General features: G+C 37.7%; 1 protein-coding gene across 1 annotated transcript in view; it reads right to left on the bottom strand.

Moving 5' to 3' along the window:
* rasgrf2b (Ras protein-specific guanine nucleotide-releasing factor 2b) overlaps positions 1-24,508 on the bottom strand; it is a 42,323-nt gene extending 17,815 nt beyond the window's left edge. The window contains exons 1-13 of the mRNA XM_055162141.1: positions 24,233-24,508; positions 11,483-11,589; positions 10,627-10,774; positions 6,407-6,496; positions 6,198-6,334; positions 4,988-5,104; positions 4,795-4,874; positions 2,627-2,820; positions 2,442-2,551; positions 2,242-2,360; positions 1,780-1,940; positions 686-752; positions 221-354 (exon numbers count right to left, since the gene is read on the bottom strand). Coding sequence (XP_055018116.1) covers positions 221-354; positions 686-752; positions 1,780-1,940; positions 2,242-2,360; positions 2,442-2,551; positions 2,627-2,820; positions 4,795-4,874; positions 4,988-5,104; positions 6,198-6,334; positions 6,407-6,496; positions 10,627-10,774; positions 11,483-11,589; positions 24,233-24,508 — 1,740 coding nt within the window. The remainder of the gene's footprint in view (positions 1-220; positions 355-685; positions 753-1,779; positions 1,941-2,241; positions 2,361-2,441; positions 2,552-2,626; positions 2,821-4,794; positions 4,875-4,987; positions 5,105-6,197; positions 6,335-6,406; positions 6,497-10,626; positions 10,775-11,482; positions 11,590-24,232) is intronic.
* Positions 24,509-24,565: the final 57 nt, after the last annotated feature.

The following is a 24,565-nucleotide window of genomic DNA, read 5'->3' on the forward strand; positions in this document are numbered from 1 at the left end:
TAGCACATGTCAAAGGAAGTTTTATATAATGGCGTAGAACTTGTTTTTTCTGTTAGTGCAACTGCATTATTTATTTATTAAGCTGCAGTCTCCCAAGGGAGCTTATCCACTACATTGTTTTTCAAACACTATGCCTCACAATTCTCAGTGGACTCTATTTGTAGCTTGCTGCAGGTTGTCTGGGCATACACATACATGTGTGGGAGGAACTGTTTATTACCTGGCTAATGTCACTGGTCCATGCAGCCTTTTCTTGCAGAGAAGGTGCGAGGAGAACCACAGTGAAAGAAGGCAGGTCCGATGGTTCTATAACCAGTTTAAAGTCCAGCTGACCAAATCCCTGGCCAGCTTTGGCTACAGTGTTAAACATATTAAAAGAGCATTGTTACCTTTTGCAGCAAATGAAAATGAAAAGTAAAGAAGGAAAAAGATGAGCATGCACAGGTTAATTATGTTGACCGCTGATTCCATTTTCTGTCCCTGAGGAAATGTTTTATGTGCAGTGATTATTAGAATGTGTCTGTGAAGTGTGTTCCATTAAATACTGAAGCAATAGGAAATTAATGGAGCGGTAATGTCAAAATGCACCTGATATTTAAAGGGGAGTCATTTGGAGACAGTTATTGCGTGACATCTAATTAACCTCTATGAAGGTAGGAAGTCTAAATAAGCACAGTGCACTTACATTCCTCTTCACTGGCATCTGGCTCCTCGATGAGGGTGCAGTCTATCAGGGACAACACACCGCCCTGCTGTAAAGTTTAGCAATCAACAGTCAAAGAGTAGCACTAGTAAAGTGTGGTAGTTCTAAAAGGTATCAACTACTATATTGTTCTTTTTGGATTACCATATTATATATATATATATATATATATATATATATATATATATATATATATATATATATATATATATATATATATATATATATATATATTACATTTCACTATATTTTGTTGTTTCACTGACAAACAACAATCTTAAACATGTGAGTAAAAATGCAAATTTGAGGTAGGTATTAAAGATTTATTAGTGAAATTATTTACAGGTGCTCTGTGCAACTTTTCTGGTGGATGGTCCACCACCCTTTGTCTCCATGGAGACAAGTTAATGACAGATCTGTGCAGAGGCAACCCCACTCACAGTAAAAATCTGTGCCAAGCAAAACATTTTGTAATCGTACAAGACAGATTGAAAAGTGAAATTATTTACAGGTGCTCTGTGCAACTTTTCTGGTGGATGGTCCACCACCCTTTGTCTCCATGGAGACAAGTTAATGACAGATCTGTGCAGAGGCAACCCCACTCACAGTAAAAATCTGTGCCAAGCAAAACATTTTGTAATCGTACAAGACAGATTGAAAAGTCCAGGTATCAAAGCCGGGACTCCCCACCAGAGAGCTACAACATGCACCTTTAAGTAAAATTTGTACCATACTTATTCTCCTTTTTAAATGTACTGTTCTATTTTTATTCAATTATTTAACACTAACAGTACTACTGGAGCTAGCCTATTAGCAGTGACCTATTTTCTTGTGTAACACGACTGGTCTACTGTGTAACTGGTGCTAGCTGCTTTATGAGTCAGCCAATTTAGAAATATGGTCAAGAAAGGAAGACAAAATATTTTTGAGTTTCATCAAAAGCACAGTAACAGGGTAAGAAAGCAACCTATTTATAAAACAATGAAATGACTATATCTGAAAGTTTGAAAGTAGGCAGTTATATGTGAGTAAGTGATACTAACTGCTGCTAAGTGTAGCTATAGCTGGTGTCTCACCTTGAGCAGGTGCAGTTTGCCTCCGGAGCTGCGCGTGCAGATGAGAAAATGTTTAGTGAAGAGAAAGCACTGACGCTCTCCTTCCTTTTTCAGGGACAACGAGCCCAAACGAACTTTGCTGAGTTTTCCTCGTTCAACCGAGGGCAGCTGGATCAGCGAGCCTGTACGGGATTATATTTTATTCCATTAAGCCGACACTAAGCTGAGGCATGTGCACGCACTGTTTACAGCCACTGACATGTGTGTTACTGCAAGAAATATAACATTGTGACATATTTAAGGAGATTAGGTGCAGTGTACAAACAGTAAGGGCAAAATGTCTACTACAAATTCCCCAAATGTGTGACACACTGTACAAGTCATGAAGCCTGAACAGAATAGACTATAAATATAACTTCTAAGTCATATGCCACCTACTACGTATCAGTGTGAACTGTGCACGTTTGTATCTCTGACACTTACCCTGCCTTACAAAAGTCTGACTTGTATCCAGTAGAATGTCACAGCCTTCCACAATCATCCGCTCAATGGCCAAGTTCTTCCTGATGTTTTCTGTGTCACTCACCTCGTCGTGCATCACTCTAAACGTGTGCATATTATTATCATTACCATATTACATTCTCACAATATCTAGAATAATGGCATATATTAATAAGACATACCGTGACAACTCTTCTAGTTTGGATTTGGCAAATTCAAGACTTTTACGCTCAACATGTTCATGAGGAGTGTGGGCCAGCAGCTCATGCAGAGTGATGATATACCGTGGAATCTTAAGAATAAAAAACATTTATTTAAGCCATAAGGAAATTTAATAACACTTTAAGATATCACTGTCTGGACTGACTTGAAACATGGGGTAGGTGAGGAAAGTCTCCAACATGCGTCCCTCACACGCGGCGTTGGACTCATACTGTTTGAGCAGTTTGTCAAAGTCACGGTTCTGTTTGCAGTTGGCCAGGACCTGCAGGCTGTACTGATGGTTCCGCACAAACTCCTGGTAAATGTTCAGCATCGGTAGCAGGATGTCAAAGAGGTCCGCTGAGCAAAACACAAGTGAATATCATAATGTAGAGCAAATGCAGAATCATCCTATCTGTAGATTAAAGATCCCATATTAAGCTATTTTCTGATCTATGGTATAATGTTTCCTCATCAAAACACACAGCTGGAGTTGTGTTTTGTTTCATTCACACAAACCCTGCATATTTAGGCTGAGTTCTTCTCTCAAACAGAAAACACTCTGTTGTGATGTTATGTTGTACAGGAAGTGCTCCACTGTATTTTTAAACTCCCTACACCTTTACAAGAATAATTTGGATGATTCAAACTTGGAATTGCCATTCTCTACTGAACAAAAGGTAAAAGGTAGCTGTTGAAGACTACCGCTTCATCACATCAAAAGGTGGAACAATGCATTTTGTGCTTTGGAGATGTAGACAGACTAATAATGCAGGATTACTCAAACATGTGTGAATGAAACAAAATACAACTGCAGGTATGGTTTTGAGGAGGTAACAACATTATAACATGACTTAACACTCACAAGAATCCATTTTGTATGATATAGGATCTTTATCTCTGGTCTATTATTGCACATTCATATCCACTTGAGCACAACCAGCATGGTATTTCCTACAAAGTTTGATGTAGGAGATGATACTCTTTGATGCAAAGTGTTAGCCGCATCTCATGCTGAGATGTGAGAGAGATCATTTAACATCTCTCAGTTCGTCAAAAGTAATTTCCAGTCTTTGAGCTGCGGTCTCCTAGGTGACGCTTGTGTGTGATCAGATTTTTGGAGGCTGCCTTCTGGTCAGGCCACTCATTGTCCTACAGACAATGTGCGTGTGTGGTGCAGACAGAGATAGGCAAATGACTCAGTGTGAATGGATCCGGGAGACGTCAGCGAGGAGTGACGTCTGAGTGATTACAACACAAACCATGGCCATGATCTCTACAGACATCAGAGTATGTGAGCAGTATTAAGCTGGGAGTAACAGAGAAGCAACTAAATATGAGTAGCAAAAATACATATTCAGTGAACATTCATACTTGCAACACATCAAAATTGTTGTAAAACTGGGACAAAATTTGCAACCTGTCCTATAACAGGAATAAGCTAGGACAATACCACACTAATTTTGAGTAGCCTTGTGGGTAAAGTTACTGTTTTCAAAATATAGTTTCCTATATATATATATTTCCTATATAGTTTCCTAAAATCAAAGGAACACATTCTAGTTCTGATCATGCAAGTTAGGCTTCAGGCAGTGTAGAATTAGTGACAAAAAGTTGTGGTACATGATAGATTTTTCCTTCTTTACTTAGAAATAAGTAAACAGTGCAAACAGTGCAACAGATACAAAGCTGATGCAATCCTATGTTTGTGTTTTGACATATAATGCAACGCAATGTAAAGTATTCTGGGTAGTTTGGACAATGTAAATATGAATATGTTAAAGTATTCAGTATTCTTTAAACTGCATACTTCCCCACACTGCTATTGCTGGTTTTCAGATGATAAGTAAGTAAGTTTTATATAAACAGCACTTTTCACAGACATTTGTCACAAAGATGCATTACAGAGCATTATTCATTCACTCCATACCTAGTGGTGGTAAGCTACAGCCCAACTGCCTTGGGGCAGAGTGACGCGCAGCTACCATGCCAATCGGCGCCATCAGTCCCTCTGACTACCTCCATCACTCATGCACACACCACTTTCATACTACTCAATGTGGGGGAAGTGCCTTGCCTAAGGACACAACTAATATGAATACTGTTAAACTGCAGTGTTTTTTGTTGTAATGTACTGAGTTCTTGGTTCGAGTCACTAATCAAAATGATAGGGTTCAACATTTGTGAATTATCCTCTTAAATATTTCATGACAAAGTACAATGTAGTTAATAGGAAAAACTGCCCTTTACCCCCCATCTGGGTTTATCACATCATCATCATGGTCTGGAATATGAAAACCACCAGTTAGTGAGAAATGAAGGGATGAAGTTTACCCAGCACTAGGGTGGGCCAGTTGGCGATCCTGGCCTTGAGTCCTTGGTGAAAGATCTCGTGTAAGAACATGATGGTCTCACTGAAGAGAAGCAGAATAGCCACATGTCAGACACAAAGTAATAGAGGCACTATGGTTGCTTCCTGTCTGCACTACCTGCTTGAGTTAGAGCAGAAAAAGCATTATAGAAACACCTGTTGAGGAAAATGCTGCTCACGTCGTCATGGCTGATGGGAGGCTTCTTGGAGCTGGCAGCCATTCTCAAAGGCCTCAGGAAACAGTTGACCAGGATGTAGAGCTGGTGCACGTACCTGCAACCACACACAGGGAGAGAGTTCATTGTAAGCATTAGATATTATTAACATCACATTGGTAAGAATAAGGTGATAATGTTTGTATTTCAAGAAATCGGTAATCGCTCATTCTTCCAGGAGTGGTCCAAAGTTTGAGAGGTATTCATCAGGACAATGTTTTAGAAATGTAGACATTTCGGTGCCTATCCAGAAGCCAATTCGACAAGTGTCTCAGACCAGTACTATCAAAATGAAAATGGCTTCTGGATGAAAGCCAAAACCGCCAGATGGCTACCTCTGAAACCATCTCTGCTTTATTTCAAGGAATGTTTTTTATTGCAGAATTATGCTGAAACATTTGGGTTATTGGGTAGTTTTAGAAAATCTGTGTAATGAACTTAATTTAATTTGAAAACAACTCTGCTGCAGAGTGAGTAATTATAATATTTCTTACAACATCCATGGGTGACGTTAAGGGCACTGTGCAGTTTCAGAACCTACAGATATGGTTTATAATTACAACTTCAGTTACCTGGGACATCAAATATTTGTCCAAATCAATATTAATTTACATGTAAAAGTATTTATTTACTTGTTTTTTGTTATATTAAAAAGTCCTATATTACACCAAATAGATTTTTGTGAGCTTTAAGCCATGTTATAATGTAATTACCTCATCAAAAATATACCTGGAGTTGTGTTTGAGTAATCCTTTATTATTAATCTGTCTTCATCTCCAAACTTCAAAATGCTCTGTTCCACCTTATGATGTCATGATGCAATTCTTGACTTTTTCTATCCACATCTTTAAATCAAGAGTTCAATTGCAAAAACAGATATCTCCATAGTATTTTTCTTTTTGTTGCCATGTTCTACAGCTATTATCAATGACTATGAATAATTAATACAAAATTTAACAAGGATGGATGGAATATTATATTTGGATTGCAGTAAAATACATTTAGCTTTTGAAAACACTTCTATACAAACAGTAAACTTTATTACGTTCACTTTTTTTAAATTGCATGTATCTGTTTTTGCAAAATGCACTCTTCAAATGTAAATGCAATGATAACAAAGTGCATAAATATATGGATTGCTCTGCACTTACTCTGTCTCAGCCTCCACCATGTTGAACACTATCTGGTTACGTTTCCTCATGCTCTCAGCGTGAGGGGAGCAGATATAGTCCTGGACAATAATCTTCCATTTCCTCCGACAGAGCCAGCCTCGCATAAAACTTTGTACCTGAACACACAGAGCAGTTTATACAAGGCAAGAACAAACACACAGAAGCAGAAGACCTCACGCCGCGTTTACCTTTTTGATCTTTTTAATATCTGGGTCTTCATTATTATGAGGAACATGGTATGGGCGCATCCGTTCCTTGGTTTTGTTCAAAGCTACAATCTGTAACAGGATCCAATTAAATGGTTTAGTAAACAAAATACACTTAAAGATCACATACATGTTTATTATGCAAAATTTACTCTTGACTTTTGTGAGTTTTAAGCCATATTATAATGCTGTTACCTCCTCAAAAACATACCTAGAATGTATATGTTTTGTTTCATTCACACATATTATTATTAGTCTGTCTACATCTCCAAAGCTCAAAATGCTCTGTTCACCCTTGTGATGTCATGAAGCGGTAGTTTTTTTTTCTTTTACCTTTTGTTCAGTACAGAGGCAATTTCAGGGGTGAAATTATCCAGATGAATCCAGTGATGGTGTATGGAGTTTGAAAACACAGAGGAGCACCCCCAGTATTACCATGTGGCATCACAAGGTGGAACAGGGTTTTTTTCTGTTTGAGAAAAAAAATCTGCCAAATTGTGCAAGGTTTGTGTGTTAAACATGTGTGAATGAAACAACACACAATTCCAGGGATGTTTTAGATGATGAAACAATATTACAATAGATCAGAAAATAGTGTTAAATGGGCTCTTTAAAGGTTAAGATGTCACATATTCCAAATTGACTGTGAATATTAACAGTGAACAGTTCATCATGCATATAATTTAATTTCATTGATTCATTTCATTCATTCATTTTCATTCAAACAGGATTTATGACAACCATATGATATCAGATAATGGCAGAATAAGCAAATGAACTATGAAATCCTCTCCTCCAAATTTTAACTCCCTCTTCTCATGATACACACATACAGTAAAATGTTTGTGACTGACTTGTATGATACAGTCACTTTTATAGGTATGTAGAAACCTTTTACTTGGGAATAGAGGGGAAAAGTTTCATGTTTGATTGTCTCCCTGGAGATGTTATTGCTTTGTCTATAAAGTTACACAGAACGACATTAACCTTATATTTTGCAGGCATTCAGCTAACTTTATTGTAAAAAACTTAGACTTAGACAAACCTTATTGATTCACAAGGAAAAACATTTGGACACAGATCCACAGATGGATAAGGCTATTGTGTGGAACATTCCAGGCAAAGCTATAACATCTCCATGGAGAAGACTGTGTACTATAAGCTACCTTTAAATAGCACCTTTAACACATTGTTCATTTACTGTAATGTAGAAGTCTGTGTCATGCGGATATTAAAAGAAGGATCAGGATCTTCTGCTTGTATATATATTTGTATCTTTGTTTTCCAGTAGCTGCTCAGTTTGATAAAGCTTTCTTACTGAACATTATTAAGCAATAAAAATGCACTCTTTAATACTCTGCACACATAATTGGTTGCACTTAACAATTCAGAGGACCATATAACCTGCGCAGTGGTTATGATTGCCCTTATTATTAGCTTTATTATCTTCACATCAATTTGAATGGGCCTGCGTCAATGGGGGCCATTTATCATTGGTTGCAAAATTAAATCCAAGCGACAGTTTTTTATTCTTATTCCGTCCACAGAGAAACATTGAGGCAGTCTGCTAAGTGTTTGCAATCAGAGCGGTTAGTTCCATCAATTATTCATAAATGCTGAGCCAAATACGCACAAAATAGGCAAATGGGCTCATATTTGAATGAGAGAGAGCATGGACTTCTAAATGGTGCTTTTTTTCCTTTTCCTTTTTTTTGTTGTTTTGTTTTTCACAGACACTAGACAAGCAGATGCCGACTCTCAAAACTGCCATCGTCAAACTACACAGCAATGATGTGATCACAGCGTGGAACTGAAAGAAACTTGTTGCTTCTGGGGAGATGTAAAACACAAGCAGTATAAACCATTTGCAGGCGCATTTTCTCCCTAATGCAACATCACCTCCCCAGCAAGCTCTCACCCAACCTCTTATTACACAAATGAGAGAAAAATCAAGACGTATAAATATGTCAGCAGCAAAACCAAAGAACAAATAACTCCACCTAGGGACAGCTGTTCTTCAAACAAACAAGACTATTATATTGAACACCACCATGACACCTGAATGATACTGTTTCCCTAATTATGTTGTACATTGCATTAATTACAAAAAATATCTTGGAGTAATGGTACGTTATGCAACCACTGCCAACATGCTGCCCACCTCCACCCAAACTGCACATTTTGTTATATTTCTAGCTTCCTCCCCCACCCAAGATGTACAGGGTAATGACAAATCAGATACCATGTGATAGTGTGTATTGAGATACTTTTGAGTTAGGTATTTAGGTATGACTTTGAGGATTTATAAGTACTTTAAGAGTTGGGTAAAAGCAAATAACATACAATTTGAGACAATTTGTGAAGTTAATGTTGCTCAGTGGTAGAACTGTGGTGCATTAAACCTATTGAAAAGGCTGGTGTTTGCTGTATGTCTCTCCCTCACTCTTTCCACTATTTCTCCATCGTTGGGTCTCAGATGGCATAATAATAACTAGAGATATGTTGGATAACCGATATACTGGGCAGATATTTGTACTTTTAGCATATCAGATATCGGCCTTAAATCACCAGCACAGGCTGATATTTTGCTTTTCCCAATCAGCTACCTAAAGATAATCCATAAAGCTTTATCTGCTCTCTTATACTGTTGGTTTGTGGCGAGTTTGTACTAAATTCAAATCATAAAACTGGGGGAAAATAATCAAAACTGGCCCCATATACCAGCCAAAAAATGTTGGCAGAGCTGATTAGTCATTGGCTTTTCTGGATTCTACACAATTGGTATCGCCATAGGTCTTTAAATAACCCATATTGGCTGATCTCTAATCAGAAAATTCTAAGGGGCATTAATATTTAGTACAGATGGGAGGCAGCTAAACTTGTGAAAATGCAGGGGTTTTTTTTTGTTTTGTTTTTGGTAATATAGTGAATTCTTGTGTCTAGTAACTAATAGAAATGATCTGATTCAACATTTGTGAATTTAGCTTTTGGATATTTCAACGTTATTAAAACAAAAATCTGCTCTTGCCCCCCATTTGGCTTTATGTCGTCAACATATTACACACCTACAAGCGATAGTAAATATTGATGAGATCTCATTATTATAAAATTCTCATTACTGTATACCAGTGATAAGCTGTGAAACTGTTACTAGCAGACGATTACATAGCTGCATGGACACGGAGAAACAGAGGAGGAAAGAGTGATGTCTGAGTCGTTTGTCTGTTTCTGGAAAGCAGTGGGCTTCTCCCACACACAGTCATTGCTCACTCCCACTCACCCGTGTTTTCACACAGAACACACAGGCATGCATACCCATAGGCATATGGCATCTGTAACCGGAATCAGCATTTAGAGCAGCAAGAAAAATACATCTATTTAACTGCACAACAATAACCTTTCACTCAGCACAGTGTAGTACAGTATTTAGTATAGCATTATGCTGAATAGCTTGGGGTACTCAACTTTATTCCTGTAAACATGTAAATTGTGTTTATTTCCCCACAGACTATATTTTAAAAGCAGAACAAATTGTAATCATAAAACATTTTTACTGAATGCAAACCCAGAATACTGAGCCTGATATGCTGCTAAAATAGGTTTTTGTTTGCTGCATGCTTTGCTTCACGTACTGAAAACGCTGTTTTAAAGCTGTGCAGGTACCCCAAAGAATTTGTGGGAGCTAGAAACACCTATTTCCTCCTTTCACTGAAAATCAGTTACCCCAGCTTTATTACTGTGTAGTGTAACAGCGTAATGTAATTTAGTTAAAGGTGTACTGCTTACCATTTCTAGAGGAGGGTTCACTACCTCCTTGCTTTGTCTGGAATATTCCACAGTATAGATTAAGCCTATTTATCAAAATGGAGAGAAGCAGTGGACCTATAAGAACCAAAGCATGTGCAATAGGAATGCTTTGGCAGTTTCACCAGTAATTTAGTCATTGCTTGTCACCCTTGAAAATATAATGAAGTTAATCAAAACAGTTAGAATGTCTAAATGTGTAACACTGGTCTATACCCCAAGACAGTTTTATTTTTTATTTTTTTGGCCTGATGATACAGCTGGCACAGTTTATATTGGATTATGTAACACGCAGTTGTGTCTAAACCCACAGAGCCAGTACAGTTAATGACACTATTGTGAGCTCCATTGTCAGAGCAGTGTAATGAAAATGCAAGGATTATATTTGGCATGAGTACCTCAGATTTAAGCCTCTCAATCTCAGTGTCCTGGTCCTCTAACTGAGTCCGCAGCTGATTGGCCGCTACCTTTTCCGTCTCCACTATTTGAACCAGGTGGATGTATTTCTGCATCAGCACCTCGCGCTCAATGATGATGTCAGAGTAACTGTAAACAGTACACAAATTAAACAAACAAGTTATAAGTGGAATAATACTGATCCTAATATTTTTCAATTCAAATGGTACCTAAAATATAACAATAAATAACAAACAATAACAAATATATGTTATCACTTTATAAAGAACTTAAATTATCAGGCTGAAGCATCTTGTGTGTATGTGTGTATGGACCACGCCAACAACAACATAGTGCGAAGAAGTTTATTGATAATGTACTAAGCGAGGCAGAGATGGCTGGGTTGAGACTATGGGTGGGGGCTTCGTCTCAATCTGCAATTGGCCCAGCCAGAACGGGACCCCCCTTGTAGGGGTCTTAAGACTGAAAGACAAAATAGGGGATGGGAGGATGGGGTCAAGTTAGCTGAGACAAACTGGGATGATGGGAAAGGCTGCTACATATAGGCTTCTGGGAAAGAGGCGTGGTCGTGGTGAGTTGTGGTTCGCTGGTGAGAGGAGAAGGCGGCTGAGGCGTGGTCCTGCTCCTGAATCTCAGTTAATCATATTAACTACATGTAACAATTTGTATGCACATATGCAATACATTTAACAACAGATGAAACAAACTATACAATGAGAAAGCAAGACGCTGTTTTAAATTCAAGGGATGTTTATAAAGGATGAGTAGAGCTAATTGGGATTCAAAAAATAAATGTGCAAACAGCCACAGTTGTGCGTAATGTCATGATGTACCAACCTGGCCTGCTGAATCGCCTCCACCCATTCATCACACTCATTCTCTTCCTCTATTCGAAGCTCCAGGGGCTTCTGACCGTCATGTCCGAAAACAATCTGGAAGTAGTGCTGCAAAAAAACATAACAAGAACAGACTCAATACACACTGTATGTTAGAGCAATATTGTAAAACACCACTTTAAATTATTACTTTTGCTTGCAATTTCTCTCCTCCGTTACGAAATAAACTGTCATGCATAAGTCCTATTTTGGTCTTCCTAACTATTAGACTTGCTATTTCGGAGTAGAGACTCTTGACAGTAAGGTGCTATTGTTCTCAGAAACCGAGTCGTCTAGAGCACAAAACAGCCATAGGGTGAGGGAGCAGTGTGCATATTACTATACTAATGACTATTTTTCTATCACAATCTTCAATACACTTTTTTGATTCACTTTTTGTGTGTTTTTTTTATTGAACATTTTAATAATATAATAATACTACAATGTAAAGTATACACAGATCCACCCGCAAGACAGAAAAAGAAACCAGCACCAAAATCTACACAGCAATTGCCACTAATCCTTCCACAGCCTCTCTCACATTCAGTCTCTTATCCTAGATTTCCAGGTAACAGTTTTGTTTTTGCTTATTGAAAACAAATATGGCTTTCAATCTAAATTCCGTGAACATAAACAAGACTGACTTTCAATCAGTGCCATTTAACACCAGAATAGTCGCATTTATTTATTCACAGTCTGAACTCTGCTCCACACAACTTTGCTTTTACTGAGAAAAGATTGGCTAGACCATTCAATTAAAAATCCCCAAGCTGATACATGACTTTAAAATTCAAGTAATTTTACAGCCTTGCTTTATAATATTTATGCTACACAAACAAAAACAGACTGATTTGATTTAGACATGGCTTGTATATGAGATTTGGTGAGGCTGAATACAAAAGTCTCTTAGAACATTAAACAGCAGCGCCCACAAAGATGCAGAGACAAGGCGGGGGGCTGTGGGGGACTCAGAGTGACATGACACACTTAAAATAAAGCCTTCCTTTCCCATCAGCCATTAGCACCACCATCAATTAGCCCTGTCGTTCCTCTTGGCTCCTTTATCCTGACTCCCCCATAAGTGAACTCAAGAATAGTTTACATAAAATAAAACTGCACACATGTACTAAGAATCCACATTTTGAGGACTTGTATTCCGGTATAGTTAGTCTTTCATTTGATGGTATTCAGAATACAATTACTTTCCTAAAATTAAAGGAACACATGACTGTATATGATCACAAAATTTTGGCTTTGAACTGTGCATAATCAGTGAGAAAATAGAAAACATTGCTCGTATAGTGTGTGCATATGTATTTTTTTTTTCTTTCCTAATTAGTGATAAGAAATGCATAACAAACTGAAACAAACATAAAGCTGTTTTCAATCCTATGTGGCCTTTTTAATCTATAATTTATGTGCAACTCTGCATAAAAGTTTTCCAAGTATTCACAGTGCAGTACTCTTGTTTGGACCATGTATCAGAATATATTACAAAATACATTTTAATGCAGTATACAGTATTCTGCAGCTAAATACATTTTCAAAGTTTTCAAAACATTTTCTTCCCATCACTGGAAGTAATACAATTTCAGTGATTTACTTAAAGATGTACTGTGTAGTTTTTCTGATGGGGGTCACCTGCTTGTCTGCATAAAGCTGTTGTTGCTTTTCCTATGTTCCACCATTTGGTATTTTCTATCTGCATGTGTATGTGTGTGTGTGTGTATGTGTGTGTGTGCATGTGTTTCATGGCATTTTCTTTTCTTAGATTTTCTAAAATACTTTACTTTTTTGTAACAGAGACATAGACTTGTGGCCAGGCTGGTGCCACCTTGTGCCTCGGCTCATTTCTCTCCAGCGACTAGGTCAGCAATCGGAATACAATAGACGGTTTGCAAGAACTCCAGAAGTTGTAGACCACGCATCAGCCAATGAGTGAAGAGCTGTGAAGCCATGACATCAAACTCAAGCGCCTGTCTGGGTCCCTTTTCTGGTACAGCACAACAATAAACAAAGCGGTCGAGATAGATGTAGATGAAGCCATACATTCTGTGTTGGCAACGATTCCTGAGATCAAGGATTTAAAGCTGGGACAAAGAGAATATTTGATGAATTTTATCAAGGGGAAAGATGTTATTGCCCTTCTTTCTACAGGATTTGGTGCATTACATACATCGCAACCAAATAGAGGCAATTTTTTTTTTATTGAAAAAAAGTACCAGCAAACGAATCCTAATGCTGCAAGGTCAGGCAGTTTCCATCAAGTGAAATCGGCTGACGAATCAGGCTAATAGACTTGCTGTTTGCTATTCAAACTGCTATTCTGGGAAATTGGTGGACAGTCCACTGTCTGCTTGTCCCCTCCATGAAGATGTTATTGCTTCTCCTAAAATGTTTCACAGTATTTAAATAAACTTATGTACCTCAATAGAAACAAGTCACATCTGTAGAGAGGCGACCCTACTCATAGTAAAAATGCATGTTTTTCAGTTCATGTTTTTCCTTTTCCATAAAACATTATAGATCGTTATGATTACAGTCTGTTTTTAAATGTTTTATATGGACACACTGGAGTCTGAAATAAAGCTTGATTGATATCTATCTATCTATCTATCTTTCTATCTATCTATCTATGTAAATTTGTATTCAAACTGCCATATCCTGGGGCAGTGGGTTAAAGAAGAGTTGCTATTCAGGGCACAACACATGGACTGGAGTTTGTCTCTAGCCCACTCCACCTCCTCTGCGTTCTACAGCGTTAGCATCCCTGCATTTCTGTGGTCCTCCTCCTCTGAACTGCCTTAGTGTCTGCCTCATGAGAGCTCAATCAAGCACTCCAAACCTGAGCCCTATAGCCTCAAGGACAGAACCAGGCAGGAACCATCTACTGTCCCCAATGCTTTTAAGTCATTTCCATAGAGTAACTGGGGACATGCACTCTCCCTGCCCCTGACATGAGAGAAGAGACATGTCGCACATTATTCAACCAAAGACATCTCTGAATTGTGTTAATGACTAATGGATTCAATGTCATGAATTTAAGAGTTATTGGTAAAATCTGCCATCTTTGTTGAAAGCAGCTTAACTGTCTGTAGGTGCATAAGTCAAAATAATATTAAAAAGTGAACAAAAGAGCCGTAATAGCCCTGTTCACTGCTGGATTACTACTGGTAAATTCCTGCATATTTTTGTGTAAATGCTAACTCAAGTAGCTTAGTTAGTAGGGATGCACTGATCCAGCTTTTGCAGTTCCGATACAGACTCTCATACTATGGCTTTAAGGATCTGCCAATACCCGATTTTAACTGATACCATTGCAGAGTCTTAAAACAGCATTTATTTCCTTTTAAACTAAAGTGATATAAGACGAAACTGATTCAAATGTAGCTCTTCATCAAGTAGTTACTTTGTATAAATAAATGTTCCAATATTTTGAGCCATTCTGTGTCAAAAACAATTAGTAAATAGTATTATTAATCAGTTTATACTGTATGTCCAATCAGGATATCGAGTAAGGTGATATCTGTAAGATGATATCCAGTCCAGCTAATTTTTCTATAATGGCACAGATATCCAATACCAATATCATATAGGTGCATCCCAATTACTTAGCATCTTAAAATTAACAAAATATTTTAACTTTTCACTGGTTGAAAGTCCTCAAAATGGCCCCCACAAAAGGAAACACAAACCTACATAAGGATGTTTCCATGGTGACAGAAAATGTGACAGGCTCTTTGTCTTTTGCACTACACTTTATTAAAGCTAACGGTAGCCTATACATGGGCTTGACTGACACATACTGTTGCTTCGCCAATTATAGGGTTGTTAGTATGTTGGTGTTTTGAATAATATTTGGACCCAGTGAGTGCAAACAAACTGCTATAACAAGGCTTAATGGTAAACAGGAACACACTGGGTTAATGCTATTTGCACACATTGCAGCATCTCAGTAAACTGTGATTAGGATTAGGGGTGTCAAATTATCGCGTTAATTGCGATTAATTAATTACAGTCATATTTAGCGCGTTATGTTTTTTAATCGCGTTAATCTCATTTTTAATCTCTAACTTTAGTGTTTCTGTATGTGAGTTTCTTTATTATAAAACCTGTTTTTATGTGTTGTTGGGACAACAACACACACACACACACAAAAACACATTTATACATTTTTTTATTTCGGTAATTCCACTCATTGCCGGAAAGCCACACAAAACGCGCGCAGTAACAGCGATGTAAACGTCATGTTCACGTTGGCGGCGTCAGTCGCACAATGGACGAGGTCGAAGAGCCAGTAGAACAGAGTCAGCAGTGCACAGGTAAAAACACATTCGTGTCTTGGAAATTATTCTCCCGACGTGAAATATAAAAGAAAATAACAAATATAATATCGCCTGAAAACAACCTGCATAGGCTCATGATGTCTGCACTACTGTCCTATAGTGACCTGCCACATGAGGGGACACGCACACAAAACACACACAAACACAAACACACACAAACAAACACACACCTTCATCATCGTCATTAACCTGAGAACGCGCGGACCACGTTTCCTTCCGTAGACAATGCGCGGACACCGACGTGCTCCCGTGAGCCGCGTGTGGACCGTGTTTTCTCGCGTACCGCTGCGTAAACCGCGCTTCCTCCTGTGCGCCTCTAAACCAGAACTAACACCAAGACTAAAACCAGGACTAATCCAGTCCAGAACTAAACCAGGACTAAACCAGGTCTAAACCAGGACTAAAGCAGAACTAAAACCAGAACTAAAACAAGGTCTAAACCAGGTCTAAACCAGGACTAAACCAGGACTAAACCAGAACTAAAACCAGAACTAAAACCAGGTCTAAACCAGGACTAAACCAGGTCTAAACCAGGACTGAACCAGGACTAAACCAGAACTAACACCAGGACTAAACCAGGTCTAAACCAGGACTAAACCAGAACACCAGGACTAAAACCAAGATTAATCCATTCCAGGACTAAACTAGGACTAAAGTAGGTCTAAACCAGGTCTAAACCAGGACTAAAACCAGTGATCTCATATATATTTCTCTATCAATAATATTTTTAATATGGTTAAGGAAAGACTGGACTTTTTATTGTCTTTAAGTAGACAAAAGTTATTATGTTCAGATTTCCTCGTCTTTGCTACTTTACAACAAACAGTTTCTTATTCATGGAGACTTGGGCTCAACAGCCAATTTGGAGAGATTTGTTAAACAATAAATGACTTTATAAAGTCACTTTTTTTTAAATCTATATCAGTCTTTTGATCTGCCACAATAATGTAATAATGAATTTAAATGAAAATACCTCAAATTGAAGGCTTTTCTCAGCAATTTTTAGGTGAGATTAAAATGAGATTAATTAGATTAATTAATTACAGATCATAATTAATTAATCTCTCAATTTTTTTAATCGCATGACAGCACTAATTAGGATATTGAGAATTGTTACACAGTACACTGTACAGTAATGTTGTTTTTAAGATCACACAAAATGAAAAAAATTGCATCAGAATTATACACGTTACTTGGTGTCTTCACAGAAGTATGTATTTCCCTCACTGGGTTCAGCTTTAGCCTTGTTCAATTTGTCTGCAGATTTCTCCCAGTTTGGTCTGTGTGCTATGGTGCATGTGAAGGAATACGATGAGTGGATGAACCATTAAGACGTGATGTACCACCATGGTTCAACACACCAGAACATCACAGAATCTAAAGCTGCACCAGAGAGTAAGATAATATGGTATTTTACATTTATACGTCTCAGATGCAGTTCTTAATGATTATACCATATAACATATGGCTTTGTTTAACACTAAAAATGACAGATTGAAACGTAAAATTAGCCTGATAATATAGAATCATATGGGAAATTAAAATATAGGTACTTATTATATGCATTTCAGTTGGATCACTGTACATACCTAATGATGGTTAATGCCTGTGTAGTCACTTCATTTGAATCAACATGAACAGGTACGGTGTAATAACAGTCATTTCCTTTCACAGGATTTTCTGTGGTCTTAGTCTGTGCAGCGTCTGTGCCCTTGTTTCTTTTAACAAATGCACAGCAAATAACACTTTTAAAGAGAGAAATCAATATTCATCTCTTGGACAAGCATCTTGTAAAATACCCTTAATTTTATCTATACTGGTTAGACCACTTAGCAGACATTTTCATATAAATTCATATGGATTTGTGAATTTACAGTCAATAGTATATGTATACAATTTTTTTTTGTATGTATATTTAGTCATAGTTAGTATTTTATGTAGTTTTATCCAGAAAGGAATACATTAATGAGGCCGCAGACTGCATAGGCAATACAAATAAAGGAAGACATGCGTATTAGTGCCCATTTTCCTTCTCTAATCAGTTCTAAATAAATGCATAACAGGCAGTGCAACTAATACTGAGCTATTTTGTACTATTTAAATTATAAGCTCAGTATTCAGAATACAGAACTCTGAATGGGCCATGTACAGAATGTACCAGTAGCTTCAAAATAAAAGACATTTTAAAACTATACTTTCCACCACTGTTAGTGAGTCACTTTTGTGTCACAGCCTACAGTGTTTGGACATTTTTCTTCCTGCAAACTCAATTATCCAGGATTAGAACCTCCACAAAACATCCACTCAGTTTCACTGTATCATAAAAAACAAACTTGGGTAGGATATTGACAAAAAGTGATTTCTCAATACATGTTAGATCCATTGTTGTTTGTAATCATCTCTTCCTGCAACATTTTGAGATAATTATAATATTAAAGACAAAATAACGACATGCCAGATTTTGCATTTTCAAAACAACATTCACAGTTCAGAATAGTCAATAACTTACATTGCCCACCTCCACAAGGTAACTCAACTACAGAACAAACATACACAGATTATTATGTAACTGTAACTGTAACTGTGTTACTAAACTGTTATTTCTCATTATTTATAGATTGTCAGATTTGCACACAAAGACAAAGTGAGCATAATGGGAGCAGTGTAAAGTTGTTGACAGAGTGTGAGAAGTGAGCAGGAGTGGGGAGTGGGTGTTCTGTATCAGATTCACCAGCACCGTCTCCTCCTCTCTCTTCTGTTCCCTCAGGGCCTTCACTGTGCTTTTGTGCTGAATACTGCTTTAGAAAGGGCTCCACGGACGAGAAGAAAGCATCAAGCCATCGCCAGTGTGAATATAGGAGTATTGTATAATATTAATACAGTCTGGTGCTAGAGTAGATAGATGTTTATTAAGTTGATATAGTAATTATTGTTACCTTCACCTGATAACAGCTGCATAAATTATCATTTATGTTCAATATATGAAAGCAGGAACAACACATTTTGAAGCTCAGTTTTTATTTCTTTGTAAAAGTGGGGAGAGTTTGTCTGTTGTAGTTTGTTGTAGTTGTAATATGATAAGATTTGAGCTGTGAATGGCTGCATAAGTGACTTCTGTGGGTAGTTCTTGGTTCATTCTGCTTTTTATTTGTTGCAGCTCATCACCACTTAAATATACTGTCTATTTAAAAATGGTTTACTAAGATTATCTAGCTTTATTGTTATTGTATCAGTGGCATGAAGTATTTTCAGTATTATCATTTATCACAGTAGATTTCTGTACTAATATATCATGCTTCAATATTTGTTAGCATGACAGGCCTAGGTGAAGGTAAAATATAGCTTGCTACAACTAAATAGTTCGTGAAAGTCATTGTTGACAATGTCTCTTAAGATTTTGGATCCAGCATGAAAAATATTGGCTGTACTGACTGCAAATAGAAATTACTACATTATAAAAAAATAAATAAATAAAAATAAAATAAAACTAAAAAACACTACTACTGCTATGATCATGAACTTTGGGATCATGGATATAAGCAGTAGACCCAACATAAACATCTGAACATGCCATTTCATTTATAGTGCCCAAAAATCAATCTCAGGTGCCACAAAAAATGAGGAAGATGACAAAGACACAGAGCAGACAGAACATTGGATTTGTGTTCATCACTGTATCTAATTTGTCTTAAAAAACATTTTATAATTGCTATTTATATCATATCCACATTACAACATTTTTTTCCTCCCTTCACTGACTGCCCATGCACTTCAGGATCAGTTTAAGACTTGTTTTATTTGTTTGGTTTTTTTAAGTGTTTGAATGGTGTTGCCCCTCTGTCCCTCTCTGAGCTCCTCCGTCCCTACTCTTCTCCGAGGTCTCTCAGGTCAGCTTCTCTTGAGAGTGAGTGCCAAACACTGGAAGCTCAGAGGGGATCGGGGTTTTGCAGTAGCACCAGCAAAACGGTATAACGAGCTGCCTCATTAGACAGACCTTTTCTGTACCCATTTCTAAATTACTTCTTATAACACACTTGTTCACTTTGCCCTTTGACACAGTCTGAGAAATTAATATATTTCTCATTTTATTTCTGTGCTTATATTTTGTGTATATGCAATTTAGATGAAGATTACCACATGTTAAGCCCCTTGAGGCTTGTATAATGCATTATTCTTTTTTTTTTTTTTTTTTAAACAAGTGAAAAGTTGTAGTTACAGTATCCATGCATGGGCCTTATATACTGTAGGAGTGTACAAAAATATCAAAATGCCATTTGGTGCTAAAGTATTATTATTCTGAGTTTTTTGTGACTGCTTGATAACTTTGTTGCTTTTTTAATAGAAGGGAACTAGTTTATGCAATACACTTGACATATTCATTGTTTCGATGATCAAAATGGAAGTATTTCATATTCATTTTGCACAAGTAGAGGTTTAACAAAGAAAAAATGTTGCTAAAATGCAGCAATACATCAAAGATGTACATCACAACATGTAATAAATTGCCATATTGTTAGCCATGTATCGTTTATCGAATCGTGAGGAACCCTGTGATTCCCAGCCCATGCTGTATTTTCATCGTTGTAGACATGGGATTACCTGTTTGTATTTGAAGATTAAGCTGGCTTGCTCTACACAGCACATCTGTCCTCCCACTCAACAAAAGCAATGTGTGTATCTGGCATCTAACCCTTTTCCCTTCTGTGTCTTCCCCTGCAGTTTCTCTGTGGCTGCAGTGCCAACAGGGATCGAGTCACAAACCTTAAAGGATGCTGGAGTTTACTATGACTCCCACAGCACAAGAGAAACACCATGTGACCACACCATAAATCTGTTTTACTAGTCAAGAGAATTGCCTGGCTACAGCCTATAAAAGCCAGCAGTCATGAAGCATGCTCAGGCAACAACAAACATACATTAAGCCAATGATAACACCATTAGCTGACACTTTTTGATCGAATACACTGTTAACAAGTTTCTCTGTTCAGTTGTTGCCACAAGGGAATGAAAATAAAAGAATTATATGAGGTTTGGGCAGAACAGTTTTTATTCAGTTTTGATTCTAGCTAAACCCTGATGAAGATTGTGTATGGTCGAAACATGTTAGCTTTGTTCAGGGGCACTATGTCACTTCTGGTTGGGGATTCATTACCCTCTTACTATGGATATGTCATTGCTCTGCCTGGAATGTTCCACAGTATGACATTAAACAGCTCTACCTTACATTTTTGAAATTACAGGTGGTTTTATAGCTCAAAAATACCTATAAAAACAGCCGCTGTGACTGTGAGCCTGGTTGCCTCTTGCCAGATCTAACCTGTAACTTGGTCTGGTTTGGTCTTCATGAAGATAGAAAGGTTTAATTCCACACTGTGAAACATTCCAGACAAAGCAATAACATCGCCATGGAGAAAAGCAAAGTATGGCAATGCATATTATCTACACTAGGAAACAGCACTGGGTCATCTGCCTCATCAATATCCAGTGTGCCCACAAGACAGAATTTGTTCCTCCAATAAGCCCAGGTCGTAAGACAAAGGCCACAAGGTGCTGTGCAGACACATTTTTACTGATTAAAAAGACAATTTCCCCTCTATTGGACAAATCAGGCAGCTCCTATTTCACACCAATGTTCTGGGACTAGAATAGAAACAGTCACCAGCTGTCTAATTGGACATCAGGCAATCGGTTTTCCAGTTGAGCAAAAACAACTGAAAACATCCCCTTTAATGAATGCAAATTGCAAGTTAGACAATTATTGCAGAAGTAATTTACAATGTAAAGATTGCAAATCTTTACCAAGAAATAGTGGGGATCAGGATGAGGAAAATGCATTTTAACCACAAACACCATGACATGTCACAGCGGCAAAGATAACACACAAGCATATCGTCTGCCCATTTATTGACCCTTATAGACCCAGCAATGACTGCAATATTTATCTTTGGGCCTTATCTCACAGTAGCAGAGATTATTTGATCAAATCTTCTTACCTCATTACTGACCTTTCCAAAAAAACAAAAACTAAGAAAAAACAAGAAGCAACATCAGCATCAGCAATGAATCAACAAGCCAAACTGTTCCATAGAATTACATGGGTTTACCTTGAAACCAAACTAAATGTCCTATATTACCTGACTCTTGTGAACTTTAAGCTTTTAGTTCAAATGAGATTGGCACTTCCAGGGCGGGGATCATCCAAATGATTCTAATGAAGGTGTATGGAGTTTAAAAATACAGTGAAGCACTTCCTGTATTATCACACGACATCACAAGATAGATTAGAATGTTTTCTGTTTGAGAGATATATGAAAGAGAACTATGCAGGGTTTGTGTGTTAAACATGTGTGAATGAAACAAAACACAACTCCAGGCATGTTTGTGATTAGGAAACATAACATACAGTAGATCAGAAAATATGGGCTCCTTAACTTTTACATGGATGTTTTAGTTTGCATGACTAAAATATTCAATGGATCATATTTGGTAGTGAGTTTTATGTTAATTTTTTTATTATTATATATGTTTTAAAAGGTTTTCTGGTCCAAAGGCTTTATTTGACATGACAGTTGACGTGTGAAATGGAAAGAGAGATGGTAGAAACATTTGTCAAACAGTCGAGGCCAGGAAAGGAAATCACAACACTAAGGTAAATAACTAAATCATCAGAAAATAGGATCTTAATAAAAATGTAATGAAAAATAAAATCTCTAAAGCAAAGGCATTCATCAAGTTTAGATGTCTGCTCCCCCATCTTGTGCTAATGGTGTCAAGAGCTGCACAGCTGGAAAATGCACAGGTTTACTGCAAACTGCACACTCAGCAGGCTACAGAGGGCCCAATGCACAAACAATTCAGGAAGAGAAGCTTTGAAATGCAAATATATGATCTCTACTATACGTTCAGTCTATGTGAAACTACACTACACAAATTAGGCCTTGGTTACAAATTACTTTTCACAAGTTATAATTCAATGCTCATATGACATTTATAATGCCACAAAAGCATTCAAATGTTCATGTACTTGTTAGTAAATCAACCTAAATACTATATATATTTTATTAACTAATTAATGTATTTTATACAAACTATTTACTGCATTTAATGATGAGGAATAGCTGTAGTCTTGCCATTGGTCTTGAGCTCTGCGGTGCTACTGGAAATCAATAGTTTATCATGATGGGGGAAGGGATTGTGGTAATTATACTCATATCTGCTAGTCTGAGCCATCACCAGTGCAAGAAGGCAGTCACTGTGGAAACCACTGAGACCTACGTAGCTCTGTCCATCTGAACACAAAAGAGGAAAAAAGGCCAAGAGGCAAGCCACAAGAGTTATTTCAGGTTGATTATTTGTGTGGCAGTTGTGGGGGTGTGACAAAGCAGCTTGAGGTTGCACCAATCTGATAAAAAAAAAAAAAAAAAACTAAAAGGTTTTACAATACATTCACAGTGCAGAAAAATGTCCCAGACAGTTAATCCTAAATCAAATCCTGCCATTAAGCAGGAACAAGCATGTTATTTCTTCTTTCTTTTGCATGGAGGAGTCCATGTACACTGAGGGCAGATTGAAAATAACCCTAATTAAACATCACAGCTGTAGTGTGAGCCAAAGACAGATGGGTCTGGGGTATTGGTGAACGAAGACATTACAATTGCAGATGCCATCCATAATATTTTTCATTACACAACATAAAGTGCGAGTCAAATCCTGAATCTAGTTTTATCAAACAAATACAGGCCTAGAAAAGTAAATTAATAAAGGTTTATAGAGAGCATTATTTGAGGATTAATAGGATTGATCATCATCTAAATTTGCACAAGTTAGGCTGGTCCTTCTCTATTTTTCTGCCCCCTGAATCTGAAGCTCAGAGCAGCACACACGCATACACACAGACACAGACTCGCAGACTGCCCCTGCAGCTCAAGCTGCATGTACAAATGGTGATTCAAATGTTTCCTAGCAACAACAACTACCTAAATGTTACAGCAACAAAGTGAGGCAACTTCCAGGAGCAGAAAGACATTTAGCCCCTGTTTGTCCATATATTTATCAAGTGAAAGTTTGGCTTCCCTCTTGGTTGCTGGACTGAGACTACGCTGTGTGGATATTGCTGTAGGCTGTAGGCTGTAGGCTGAGCAAATCGCACTGGACAACATAAGATGACAAAGTCTGAAATCACAGGGTAAAAACAAATGGAGTTTTGGTCCAGGGACAGTTAGAGACCCTGTTTTCTAAATCATCCATCCTTCTCCCACCACAACAGAATCACCTGTTGAGTTGGCTTACCAACTACAGCTTATAATGTGACACAACTCTGACACAAAAGACATCATACAAACTTTATTACCTGTGCCAGGTCTTACCTGTTTGTCCATTAACTCTTTTCCCGTCGAGGACATCTTGGGTGCCGGGGTGCGCTCGCAGGTGCATCCTTCCAAAAGATAAATCCCGGCGGGTCGAGCGCTCTGTTCGCCCTCAAAGTAAAAAAGTAGGTTTTGGTAAAGAGCAAAAAACTTTTCATGCCAGCGACTGTTCTCTGTAGTTTTTTTGCTCAGATAGCCTCGCTTCGTGCCCTCTTTACGCGCCACCGCGGACAGAAACAGCGCGTGGCCTTCATTATAACGGACGCTCTTCTGCATCTTGCTTATCACAGGAGGAAAGAGGACACCGGTAGAGCTGGGTTCCCTCACTGTGGG

The sequence above is a fragment of the Boleophthalmus pectinirostris genome, unplaced genomic scaffold (assembly GCF_026225935.1).
Source record: "Boleophthalmus pectinirostris isolate CB_2022bp ecotype Guang Dong unplaced genomic scaffold, ASM2622593v1 HiC_scaffold_4, whole genome shotgun sequence".
NCBI lineage: Eukaryota > Metazoa > Chordata > Actinopteri > Gobiiformes > Gobiidae > Boleophthalmus > Boleophthalmus pectinirostris.